Consider the following 13,231-nt stretch of genomic DNA (forward strand, 5'->3'; position numbering starts at 1 on the left):
CCCTTTCTTCTTAAGTGACTGAACAGTAGCATCCTTCACGGTGAGAGAGTAAGCTGCTTAGTTCGTGGGCTCCGTGGCTTTAAAAGGTCACATCAGTCCTAAGGCTGCTCTCAGTGTCCTTGTTTGTCTCTCACCCTGAGTCTGGCTTACAGCCTTACGGCTTTTTTTCTTTTTCTTTTTCTTTTCCTTTCTTTCTCTCTCCCCCAAAGGAGCAAAAAGCAGTTTTTGGATACCTGCCTTCTTTAAGGATGGAAAGAAGATAAAGTTGGTTTTCTTTTTTTTAACTTACTCTTTTAATATCTTCTCAGGTGCTATTCTCTCTCTTTTTCCTCTTGCTGCTCTGGATGCAGAGCACACTGTCTGAAGACCAGCCTTGTCTAGAAAGGAAATTTAATTCTGAAAGCTTCAGACAGGGTGAAAAGCCTTTCAGAATTTTTCTTTGGCTGCTGAAGGCTTTACCTGTGGCTACATTACCTTGTAAGTTTTGCGTATTGAGCTCTTAATTCTGTTACCAAATGTGAATTTATAAAATGCTTTGTGTTTCCCATGTGGCCTGTTACCCCAGGCTTCTTGGAGAATGTCTTAGTTCTCTGCAGCTCCCAAACTGCGCACTGGTGCTTCAAGAGGGAACATTGTATGTCCCTGTGTAAAAAAATTGTTGGAGGCCAAATCCCGAATCTGAATGTTCTATTGTGTCACTCTGTTATGGTTCCAAATGAGAGGCATAAGAAAACCCATAGCTTTTCTTATGGATAGGACCAAGACTATCATGTAATTGGACTACTGGAGACTTTGCTGCCAGAAGAGGCAGCTCCATTCCTTTGACCCCTGTGTTGGACTGTTGAACTGTTAGCAGCTGCATTTCACTGCATTTTTTGTGTTTGTTTTTTTGTAGGAGCGTGTGCACTGTTGGGCCATGTGCACAGATATTGTGACTCTTGGGGTCTTTACCACATCACACTTAATAAACTGCTTTGCACTTTCTGGTTACTTTTTGGTGTGTGTCTACATATAAAATGAGAGCTGTCAGATGTAGGGGGAGGAGGTTGTGGTTTCCAGCAGCAAGCAGCCATTCATCTCTAAGCCATTCATCTCTAGATCATTCTACATCTAAGGTGTACCCCTGCAAGAACCTGCATAGATTCAGTGGTCTGCTGGAGCCAGCTCACATAGCAAGAGCTGATGGTTAAATTTTTAGGAATTTTGCAAGCCCATTGTTAAATGATTGGTAGCTTGAAACAGGCCATGGTGGGAGTATTTATGTACGTTGCTGCCTTACCATGCAATCATGTAGCATAGTCCTTGAGAGAGCAAATATTCAACAACTTTTCTTTTTATTATTTTTTCAAGATTTTATTTATTTGAGAGACAGAGAGAGAACAGGAGCGGGGTGGGCTGGGGGGAGCGGCAGAGGGAGAAGCAGGCTCTCCGCTGAGCAAGGAGCCCAACGAGGGGCTCGATCCCAGGAGCCCGGGATCATGACCTGAGCCGAAGGCAGACACTTAACCGACTGAGCCACCCAGGCGCCCCTTCGACAACTTTGTGAATGATACAGGACATGTTCCAAAAAAACCAAATGGCTATGTGTAGGGCAAGCCAAGGTTGAGGGGTGTATACTAAGAACACTTATTTTGAAGTGGCAGCTTAGGGTGCCTGGGTGGCTCAGTTGGTTAAGCGACTGCCTTCGGCTCAGGTCGTGATCCTGGGGTCCCAGGATCGAGTCCCGCATCGGGCTCCCTGCTCAGCGGGGAGTCTGCTTCTCCCTCTGACCTTCCTCCATCTCATGCTCTCTCTCTACCATTCTCTCTCTCTCTCAATAAATAAATAAAAATCTTTAAAAAAAAAAAGATGTTGAAGTGGCAGCTTAAAAGCAAAAGATATCTTGACGTGAAGAAGCTTTGAGTTCTTATCTACGATGTCCAAATAGCCCAAGGGGTTCACCAGGGGGATAACAGCTACTTCTGTTCTGTAAATGCTGACATCACATGGGTAGAGGAAATCAACCTGGTAAGTTGGAGGACTGAGCGGGCCTATCTCTGGAGGCAGGGATTGAGTGATTGCCTGGCTATATTGCACCTCTGTGTTGAGAGAAAAAGGCGAGAGTTTGCTTATTTTATTTTATTTTATTTTATTTTATTTTATTATTTTGAGGTTACTGTATTTTAAACAGAGCAAAACGTTTTGTGTTCATCTTAAATTTATTGTATTTTGTTTGCATGCAGCTGATTTCTTTCTTGGGGAATGTTTGCCCGATGCCATTCGAGACCCCGCCCTCAGAGAGCGTGTAATCTAGAAGGGGAGACGGCACAAGCCCTGGTCTGGAATCTGAGGCTCTCCTCAGTAAGTTGAATTTATTACCTCTTTTTAGAACAAAAGTATAAATAAAAATTGGGTCATGGGCCAGATGACAGAAACGAGAACCTTGATTTAGAGGTTCCTGTTTGCATCTCTGTAGCCACCTCAGTGCACGCATTTGGTTTGTTCTGAGCCTGACCTGTGCGCAGAAGTCTCTGGAGTCGGACTTGGGTACTGCACTCGTAGCAGAACTAGCACGCTGCTTCCCCTGGGTGCATCTCATCACGGGTAAGCCGTTGCTTTGCATTTCTTAAGAAGTGATTCAAACTTTTCAGAAGCTGGTTCTGAAGGTTTTAATTTGATGGCCACATTTGCAGGGCTCTCAACCTCTGCAGGAAAGGACTGGCATAAGGTAGGCTGGTGGGTGAGGTTTTCGTTTCTGTAGTGTAGAGTCACTTCTCTTAAGATCCTCAGAGAATAAAGGCGTAAGAGGTTTGCTCTTAATGAAAGAGTAGATGATGATGGTGGTGGACTTTAGCTTATAAGTTGCCTGTGTTTTTAGGTAGAGCAGTGACTGACTAGTCCTCCTGACTAGTTGTCCTTCTGACTAGTTGTCCTTCAACTCATGGCAGCACTTGTCCCTCACCGGTTCCTTTCTTCCAGTCCTAGATAGGCCAATATTTTTTTTTTTTTGAAGATTTATTTATTTATTAGATCGTATGTGCACTAGCAGGAGGGGCAGAGGGAGAGAGAGTCTCAGGCAGACTCCATGCTGAGCGTGGAGCTGGACGTGGGGCTTGATCTCACGACCCTGAGATCATGACCTGATCTGAAACCAAGAGTCAGAGGCTCAACTGACTGTGACACCCAGACGCCCCTAGACAGGTCAATATTTAACCTTAAGAAGTCAGGAACTTAAACCTCTCAAGAGAGCTAGGCTAGTGTCTTTATCGTCATGCTCTGATCTCATGAAGGCCTACTGTAGGGTGGTTTAGGTGTAACCCTGAGGAGGGAGCCCCAGTAATGACTTCCAAAGTCCCCTTCAGGTTAGAGGGTTGACCAATGTCATTGAGATTCCCTTACAAGGAGCCATGTAACCTCCCTGCCCAATGTAGGACAAGTGGTCTTGGAAGGACCAGAAGTTCGTGCCTTAGGGTGGTTGGATTCATATACCTAAAAACAATGAGAGCCTGGAGGTGTGCAGCCAAGGGTAAACTGAGGGGACTTAGCATGGAGCGGGGGTGGGAGTGGGAGGCGGGCTATGTAAGGGAAGCCTGTGCAGTTGTCTGTTTGCTCAGTGGTTGGTTGTCCCTCTGGGTGAGGGGTGGGGTGGGGTGGGCAAACACCTGCCCTCAGAGACAACACCTCTCCCTATTTTGTCTTGTGATATCCTAATATTTGGGGGTCATTTTCACATCCTGTGTGGTAGTCTCATTGTCATGAGTCTCTTTTGAAGATGTTTTGCTGTCATCATTGTGCCAAGGGAAACAATTCCTCTGCACTGTTAATGATGGGAAAGGGGATCCTTATAGTTAGAACTCCCGGGGGTGATAGAAGATATTTGCCAGGAGTTCTATTGTGAAAGCGCCATGAGCTCGGGTGCAAATGTTTGGCCAACGTATGAGCTGCCTTACTGTGCAGAATTATCTCAAGAACATCTGCTGGGAAGATGTCAGGATCTGGAGAAGAAGCAGTATAGAAGCTGAGAATTTAAATGGAGTCTTATTATGAAGGTGCTGAAGGAGCATCTGATGCTTTGGTTGGATTTCTAAAGACCGAGATTAGTTTATATAGATATTCTGTGTTTGTATATGTAAAATTCTGAGTTTCATTATTCAGATACATATGTTCAGGACATATATATTCGGCACACACACACACACACACACACACACACACACACACACACACGATAGGACTTTCTGAATATTTGCCAACTAAAGGTAATCAAAACTTGACTAAAGTGTCCTTGGCCCTGTTAGGTGTTGCTCTCTCTTTTGACGAGTGGTTCCCAGATCCGCCCCCCCGCCCTGGGCCTCCCTCAGTGCTAGCCGTGGACATGCAGAGGCACATAGGCTCAGCTCTTGGCTTCGTGGAGCTTATCATCTTGGGAGGTGAGGGTGGAGAGCAAGACTTTAATCAAACAGGCACACAAATAAATAGATAATTAGAGATTGTGACAAGTGCCCTGAAGGAAAGATAAATAGTACTGTTAAAACTTGTGGCTAGGAATCTGACCTGGTGAGCGTGGCTCAGGAGAGAGGTCCCTAAGGAAACCACGTTAGCTTGAGATCTGAAAGCTGAACAGGATTTCACTGGGTGAAGCCGGTGGGAAGAGCATTCAGTCAGAGGAGCAGATTCATCCTGTTGTGATAAATGAAGTTCAGAGAAGTTGGGCTCTAAAACATGGGATAGCTTCACAAACATGAGGAACAGTACCGCGTCGTGAGGGGACAGGTTCGGGACAGGATCCGGAATGCCTGGGTTTAAATCCTGACCCTGCCACTTGGCTATGCATTATTAGGCAAGTCACTTCACCAGTCTGTGCTTTAGTTTCCCCATCTGTGAGGGCTCATAGGGTTGTCGTGAAGATCAAGTGGGTCAATGTGTAAGGTGCTCAGACAGTTCCTGGCACATCGCCCTCTGTGATTTATTGCATATCAACGACTGATTTCTAGTGTGTTCCTATATTAACTAGGGGGGCTGAAGAAGTCCGGTCCTTTCATGTTAAGGATGAGGCCCAGGGAGATGGAGCGATTTCCCAGAGATCAAAGAATTAGTTAATGGAAGGTCTGACCCAGGAGGAGAATTTTTTTTTTTAGAAATTCAGTGCTTTTTCCATGAATTCATTGTTTCTCTCTTCATTTACAGAGAGTTCTAATGGTGCATATGAGTACTTTGAACCAAAAATGGTATCTTCTATTCATTAGATTGCACATTTTTAAAAAATTTGTTTGAAAATGGTTGAGTGTGGCTCTGAGTCACTTGAATTTGGTGACCAGGTTCAGAGTCTCTTTGGGATCACTGGTGTTGTCTTAAAACAGAATGGCCTGGTTGTAGGAGATCTAAGTTGATTTCAATGTGATGGTCACATTGGCAGCCAGCAGCACTTACCCAGCATATCGCAGCATATGCCAGGCACTTTACTGGGGCAGTGGCACAGGCCTGGGACACAAGAACGTATGGTCCTTCTTGAGACTCTAGACTTAATGGGGTTTGGTGTAGACCTGTAAATCAGTTGTTACTCCTCCAAGTAGATGGTGCATTGCTCTGGGGGGATGTACAAGAACAGTTTGCTGGACAGAGGAGGGAACACAACCAACTCCCTGAAGAAGAATGCATCCAGAATGTGCAGGGGTCTCAGAAGTCTAGATTGATAAATTAACACCAGGACATACTATAAAGGAAGTCCTCTATCATGCGCACCCAGGTACGTGTCGGGTGGGATGGCCATCAGAGCCAGAGAGGACTGTGGCTATCTTGAGAGAGATCTGCCTATTCATCAGGTGTACTTGTGTTTGGGGAAACTTAATGTGACTTTTGGTGTATCTGAGTCAGTGTTAATTATTATCTACGTTGTGATGGGATTCAAAAATTGAAACTTGAAAGTTTCCAGTTCATTCTGATTCACCATTTGCCATTCTTCTAAAGGTAGATGCTCAGAACCCAGATCTCTCCTAACACAACAAATTCTATTTCCTATCTGATTTTAGGTTATGAAAAATAGGATCTTATGTGGTAATGATTTCTAACTTTTCAAAGCACTGTTATCTACATTATCATATTTGATCCTTGCATTATTATCCCCATGTTATAGGCAAGGGGACCGAGGTTGAGCAAGGTCAACTGACTTCTCTGCATAAATGGGACCTAGGGTAGGACTTCCTTGAACAGTTTGACCCTGATTTTCCAGATGGAGGATTTTGTTGGTTAGAACTCAGGTAAGGACTCTCTTAGGTAATCATTTTTTACAAGTTAAAATGACCACTATATGTGCTAGACTTCCCAGCAGAGCTGGGTAGGGTACTGTGATGGTATTACACAAAAGAGACCTTTCCTCCTTGAATGTTCTAGGTAGAGTTCCTTCAGTGGCGGGATTTTTGGGGTGCAGGGATCATGGCTGAGACCAGCCACAGTAGGTGGTAGGAACCCAAGGCTGGTTGGATTGCAACTCCTTGGAGTTGGTCTTCTTCTGTTTCATTAAGAAAAATGTGGGGCAGGGGCGCCCGGGCGGCTCAGTCGGTTAAGCGTCTCACCCTTGGTTTTGGCTCAGGTCATACTCTCAGGGTCCTGGGGTTGAGCCCTGCATCAGGCTCTGTGCTGGGTGTGGAGCCTGCTTAAGATTCTCTTTCTTGGGGCACCTGGGTGGCTCAGTCGTTAAGCGTCTGCCTTCAGCTCAGGTCATGATCCCAGGCTCCTGGGATCAAGCCCCGCATCGGGCTCCCTGCTCACTGGGAAGCCTGCTTCTCCCTCTCCCACTTACCCTGCTTGTGTTCCTTCTCTCACTGTGTCTCTCTCTGTCAAATAAATAAATAAAATCTTAAAAAAAAAAAAAGATTCTCTCTCTCTGCCTCTTCTTCTGCCCCTCCCCCACTTTCTCCCTCTCTTAAAAAAAAAAGTGGGGAAAAGGGGCAACCCCCCCCCCCACCAAAACCTCACCATGGACATTTCATGGAGCTTCTTTCTGCCACAGAGCTTGGTGAATACCTTAACTGGGTTGAAAATTTTCTCATTTGTGTATCCCCTTTCCCACACGTCCTGAACATTATCTGTTTAAAAGTGGCAATTTTAATTTAGTTGGAGAGATGGGCAAAACTTTAACGCTGAGTCTCCTGTAATCTCCTGTTTGTGTGAAACTGAGGTTGTAGGATCTCTAGGGTTGTCACCTCAGGAATATCCTGAAATTAGTTGCTTTTTTCCTCTCGAAAAGCCACTTTCATCTAATCTTCCCTAACAGCCAGTCTAAAGTGGCCCCCAAGCGACTCTCCAAACACCGCTCTGTTTTGTTTCATCATAGCAGATTCTAGCATCTGCTACTTTCTTGTTCATTCATTTGCCTCTTTTTTTCTTTCCCCCTCCATCTCCCCCCGCTTACAAAATGCACGTGAGCGGGGACTCTGCCCTTCTTGTTCGGGGCTGTATCCCAGAGCCTCAGACAGAGGCTGGCCCACGGAGACACTGACTGTGGGTTTGCTAAATTAACAAACTTATCTTGATGCTGTTTTCTGATTTTTGTTTTCTTTTATCTAAAGATTGAAAAATTGGTGAGCAGCATGTTTTGCCCACTGAAACTCATCCTGATGCCAGTGTTACTGGGTAAGTAGAAACCAAGGGATCAAGGAGGGGACTTGATTTCTCATAAGTCTCGTGCATTGTCAAAAGCCAATTTTATATATTTTCGTTTCCCCCTTGGTTTGTTGAAAACGGGAAACCCTAACCTGGAACTTCAGAGTTTTGTTGGAACAGCTGTTTTCGAAGCCAGGGAGCAAGCTCTTTCTTGGAAAGCTGAATCTTCCTGTGTTTCTATTAGACACCGAAGGCCTTCGGGTCCTGAGCTGGGGCTTCTGGGACTTTTCTGTGTGCTACAAAGGACATGTCTCTCTGGGATTCCTACACTCTCAATTGTGACTTTAAAACCACAGCTAGTCTTAGATCAGGAAATGAAATCACCAGAGAGCCCGAGAATCCCTGCAGCCCCGTGTTCATGCTTTTGCCATGCCAGCCTTGTGGTTCCGCAAATGTGCTGAGCTCTTTCACAGTCTGGGGCAGTTTCCTTTGCCAAGAGCTCTTCTTTCCTCACCTTCCCGGAACAAGCCTGCCTAAGCCTTCCTTACCCTTCAGGGTTCTCTGTAAGCTCCACTTCCTTCTAAAAACCATCTTGGGCTGCCCCCGCAGGTTGGGTCAGACTCTCCCGTTCTGTTCTTGAACCCTCCAAACCCTCCTTGCTCAGGGCTGCTGCTTGTGGTTCAGCTCTTCTTTCTAAGTTGTTCATCCTCTCTCCCCGCCTTTTCTCTTTATCCACAGATCTAACTCTGTAGGAGGAATAAATGACTCAGGAGGTGCTTTGCTCTCGTCGTCTCTTATTTTTTTCTTTTTCATTATTATTATTTTATTTTTTTTGTAACTGGGCATGGTAACCTAAATACCGACTCAGCCTGGCTAAGTACAAAAAGAACTGCCTTTGCTCTAATTCCAGGGAACATGGAGTGTGCACACACAGGCAGGCAGACAGACACACAGACACTCCCCACCCCACCCCCAGGAAAAGAAGATGTATTTAAGAGAATTTGTTTTTACAGAAGCAGGGCTGTCATGCTCTGCCCGCGGGGTGTGGGGGGGGTGCGGGGGGGGCGGAGCTTTAGGCATTTGCTCAGAGGTGCGGGAAGCAGCCCTCCCAGCCCGAGTTAGCAATCCAGTCCTGGAGCTAGTGGCTTGCTGGCATCAGGGGGTTTGTATTTCTTTGTGGAGAGGTTTGTCCTCCTCTGTAGAAAGTCTCATTTTCTTCAGCCATTTCTCAACCGATATGAGTTTCTCTTCGCTCCCACTCCCGTGGCCACTCTTGCTTTCTAGCTGCCCTCCACCCCTCCTGCCACACACAGTGCTCCCCAGACTCAATTACTTGTGCTTCTTACACCTTTAATCGCATGTCAAGCTGCTCAGTTCTTCCTTACAGGAAAATTCCAAATAGGTTTTGGAGCTAATTTTGATTTCTTTCAAAACAAGCCCCTCCAAATGGTTTGGAGTTCATATTTTCTTTTCCGTCTTCCCTACTGTGTGCCTGCTGTTGGGCAGGAAGTTGACGCTTTTCTCTCAGCTTGCGTGGAAAGACTGGCACACTTTCTGTTTATTCCCACATGCGTTCACTTGGCTTCTCTTCCATATAAACTGGCCAGCATCTAAACTTGTCTTTCTTGATGTTGTTGTCTCTTTGCATGGGGCACATCTTGTGAAAACAGAAATAGCCATGTGAGGGTTTTCTCTTTTAGTGAAAAGAGAAATGACTTGAGCAATATACAGATAGCGGAGTGGTGTCATGCGTGCAAAACACCCTCAGGCTGAAAAGCCAGGGCTGATGGCAAAGCTGGAATGGGAAGGTGGGGGAGAAGACCAGCACAAAGTAAATTCAAGGGGCGAGCCGTGCTCTGTATTGGCCACATTTTTTTAAAGAATGTTTTTCTTTTTTCTTTTTTTTTTTTTTTGAAGATTTTATTTTTATTAGAGAGAGAATGAGAGATAGAGAGCACGAGAGGGAAGAGGGTCAAAGGGAGAAGCAGACTCCCTGCTGAGCAGGGAACCCGATGTGGGACTCGATCCCGGGACTCCAGGATCATGACCTGAGCCGAAGGCAGTCGCTTAACCAACTGAGGCACCCAGGCACCCAAGAATGTTTTTCTTTTTCTTTTTTTTAAAAGCTTATGTATTTCAGAGAGAGAGAGAGAGTGGGGGGAGGGGCAGCAGGACAAGCAGACTCTGGTTTGAGCACAGAGCCTGATGCCGGGCTCGATCCCAGGACACTGAGATCATGACCTGAGCTGAAACCAAGAGTCTGATGCTGATGCTTAACCGACTGAACCACCAGGCGCCCCTATATTGGCCTAATTACAAGGACCTACACGACAGCCAGAATCAGCCAGCCAAGTGAGAGATATGTTTTTGTAAAGGAACTAGAAAAAAGGAAAAGAAGGAAGCAAGAATACCTGTGAATAGGGAACCTGTGGGAAACTAGGAGCAAGAGACATCTCATTTCCTGTTTATGGGTGTCCAAATTCGTGACCTGAAAGGAGGATGTCAGGGTTTCTCTTCTTTCTTTAGACAGGAGCTTGGAGAAAGGAATTCTGGGAAATGGGGAAGGGACCAGCTAGGAGAACGGGAGCAGATATGCATTTTTGCAGGATGAAGATTGCAGAACCCCTCTGACTTGGGAGGCCTGTGTGTAACTAGAGGGTATCTCTCTCACCCTTGGGAATGCCATGCTGGCTTGAGTGACAGGCCTCTAAGTACTTTGTGTCAGGTGATCTGGGGAGGGAAGATGTAGAGTTACTTAGTGTAGATTATTTAGTGATTAACTGATTTTTGTTGTTGAGGGTATTTGTCTAAATGATGTCTCCTCTTGCCTTTGACTTCTATAGATTATTCCTTGGGCCTGAATGATTTGATTGTTTCCTCCCTTGAACTAACAGTCCATGTGGGTGATTCAGCCCTGCTGGGATGTGTTTTCCAGAGCACAGAAGAGAAGCATGTGACCAAGGTAGACTGGATGTTCTCATCAGGAGAGCATGCCAAGGTAACAAGGAGGAAATATTACTGTAGAAGCCCCGGCCAGTGGTGTCAAGACAGTGAGGGGAGAGGGAGAACCAGGTCATCAGGTCCCATGAGATGGTGTTGCAAGAGTTTGGGCTCCGAAGCTTGTCAGAACTGGGCCTCTTCCTAGCTTGGCCCTTTGGCTGTGTAATCAGCTGGGCAAGTTACTCAACCTTGCTGAACTTCAGCTTCCTCATCTGTGGAGATGAAGGTCATTATCATAATGGTAACGCTTACCTTTTGGGTCATTGAGAAGTAATGGAAGACATGCACATAAAGTTCTTTTTGTTTCTTTTTTTTTTTTTAAGATTTTATTTATTTATTTGAGAGAGAGAATGGGAGAGAGAGCACATGAGAGGGGGGAGGGTCAGAGGGAGAAGCAGACTCCCTGCCGAGCAGGGAGCCCGATGCGGGACTCGATCCCGGGACTCCAGGATCATAACCTGAGCCGAAGGCAGTCGCTTAACCAACTGAGCCACCCAGGCGCCCTTTTTGTTTCTTTTCTTGATGTCTGCCCTTTGTAGAGTAGTATAGGTGGGTGAGAGGGCTGAGGAAGGTGAGAACATTGGTCTGGACAGAGGAGGCATGAGAATGATGTCACAGGAATCTTTTTTGTGGGGGAGAGGGCCAGATTCTTTGAGCATTCCGTGCCCCAGAGTTCACCTCTTTCTCCTTCCTGGGGCTGCTTCAAGTGTTCAAGTGTTGGGATCAGCTGATACAGCATGGTCTTTCATGGGAGCTCTTCGGAGTGGGAAATAGCGTATAGACCTCATTAGAGGTTCTGTGGAGATATTTGTATCTTAGGATCATTTCTGAAATACATCCTAAGTAATGTGTTACTAACAGTAAGGTCCTGAAGTTTGCTGACGAAATGTTCTTTCTGTAGCTCAAAGCATGTTATTACCATAAGGCTACTCTCACTCAAATTTTTATTAGTACTTTTTATTATAAGAGGGATAGGCCCATGGTGTAAGTAGAAATAAAGATTTCCCAGGGCTCCCTGTCCCAGCCTGGAAGCCACTCCCTGATGATGACTCCTTCACAAGCTGTATGATGTGCTGCCTGGAGGAGGGCAGAAAGGGGAGGAGTGACAGCCAACATGCCAACCAGGGATCATCACAACTCCCAGTCTGGGGGATTGCATCACGTCTTTGAGTGCCATCCAGTCCGGGGCCCATGGCAGAAAACAGGGTGAACATAGACAAGGTTTTCAAAAGTTCAGATCCCCAGAGTGGTCTTCAGAGTGGGCATTACATTTTACCTTAAACTCTTAAGAAGTGAATATGCTTCACCATTTGTCCTTGTATAAAATAAGGTACTGGGCCTTGTCTGAGTTAGAGTGTTGCCTGGCACATTATTATTATTCGCTGGGTACCAAGTACTTTTTGATCATGATGATGATGATGGTGGTGATGAGATGGTGGTGGTGATGATGCTGGTGGTGGTGGTGGTGGTGGTGATGAGATGGTGGTGGTGATGATGCTGGTGGTGGTGGTGGTGATGCTGCCACCGCCACAGAACAGGGTCTTTTGGGTCCAGACTCCTAGGTCTGGTGCCAGTGACTCTAGATTTTCCCCAACATTGTGCTGCCCTCCAGGATGACTATGTGCTGTACTATTACGCCAACCTCAGCGTGCCTGTGGGGCGCTTCAAGAACCGTGTACGCTTGGTGGGAGACATCTTACGCAATGATGGTTCTCTCCTGCTCCAAAATGTGGAAGAAGCTGACCAGGGAACCTATACCTGCGAAATCCGGCTGGAAAGGGAAAGCCTAGTATTCAAAAAAGCCGTGGTGCTGCATGTATTACTGGAGGAACCCAAAGGTACGTGAATGCTCATTTAGAGAAGGATGAAGGGGCAAGAGATTTGGTGTGCAAAGAAGGAAGGGAACTGATTTTGTTGAACAAATGCCAGCCTTTGGTCTAGATACATACCAGAGAGTGAATCCACAATAATTGGTGCTCTTTCAATAAAAATAATGAGAATGATTATTTTATTTTATTGTTTTTAAAAGATTTTATTCACTTACTTAAGGGGGGGTGAGGGGAGGAACAGAGGCAGAGGGACAAGCAGCTCCTGCGCTGAGCTCGGAGCCCCATGTGGGGCTTGATCTCACGACCCTCAAATCATGATCTGAGCTGAAATCAAGAGTCAGACACTTGACGGACTGAGCCACCCAGGCACCCCAAGAATGATTATTTTATTACCTTACATGTGTTCCATCCTCATGAAAATGCTGTGTAGGAAGTATCGATCTTTTCGTTTTACAGATGAAGTCATTGAGGCCTCGAGACGCTTAGATGCGACTTGCCTAAGGACACATATTTATTAAATGGCATATCTGGTACTTGAACCCTGGCATCTCTGACAACAAAGTCCGTATTGCTTTTACTCTACTCTGGTACTTCCCATCAGTTATCCACATTGATGCCATGTCTGTATCTTGTAGGTTCCTATGGGTAAGTGTTCTGGGGGATAGAAAAGAGATGAGATCTCCCTAACTTCTCTGGTCTTCGTTTTCCCATTTGTCAATGGAGAGTGGCCTCATAGACTGGTGGTTTTATTTATTTATTTATTTATTTATTTATTTATTTATTTTTTTTTTAGTGATTTTATTTATTTATTTGAGAGAGAG

The 13,231-nt window shown here is 45.6% G+C and overlaps 1 protein-coding gene across 4 annotated transcripts in view; it reads left to right on the plus strand.

Annotated features, from left to right (window-relative positions):
• Nucleotides 1-375: 375 nt before the first annotated feature.
• Nucleotides 376-13,231, plus strand: part of JAML (junction adhesion molecule like) — a 29,486-nt gene continuing 16,630 nt past the window's right edge. For 2 of the 4 annotated variants that reach the window (XM_028105854.2, XM_088018051.1), the window contains exons 1-6: nucleotides 376-477; nucleotides 2,223-2,340; nucleotides 2,456-2,583; nucleotides 7,548-7,611; nucleotides 10,425-10,579; nucleotides 12,194-12,419. In XM_028105854.2, the coding sequence (XP_027961655.1) occupies nucleotides 7,569-7,611; nucleotides 10,425-10,579; nucleotides 12,194-12,419 (424 nt within the window). In that variant the 5' untranslated portion in view covers nucleotides 376-477; nucleotides 2,223-2,340; nucleotides 2,456-2,583; nucleotides 7,548-7,568. Of the gene's footprint in view, nucleotides 478-2,222; nucleotides 2,341-2,455; nucleotides 2,584-2,672; nucleotides 2,708-6,112; nucleotides 6,237-7,547; nucleotides 7,612-10,424; nucleotides 10,580-12,193; nucleotides 12,420-13,231 lie in introns of those variants that run through there. The other 2 variants (XM_028105855.2, XM_028105856.1) reach the window with 2 other exon arrangements.

Source organism: Eumetopias jubatus, unplaced genomic scaffold (genome assembly GCF_037043125.1).
Source record: "Eumetopias jubatus isolate StellerSeaLion01/CBP00866 unplaced genomic scaffold, mEumJub1_p1.0 scaffold_13, whole genome shotgun sequence".
NCBI lineage: Eukaryota > Metazoa > Chordata > Mammalia > Carnivora > Otariidae > Eumetopias > Eumetopias jubatus.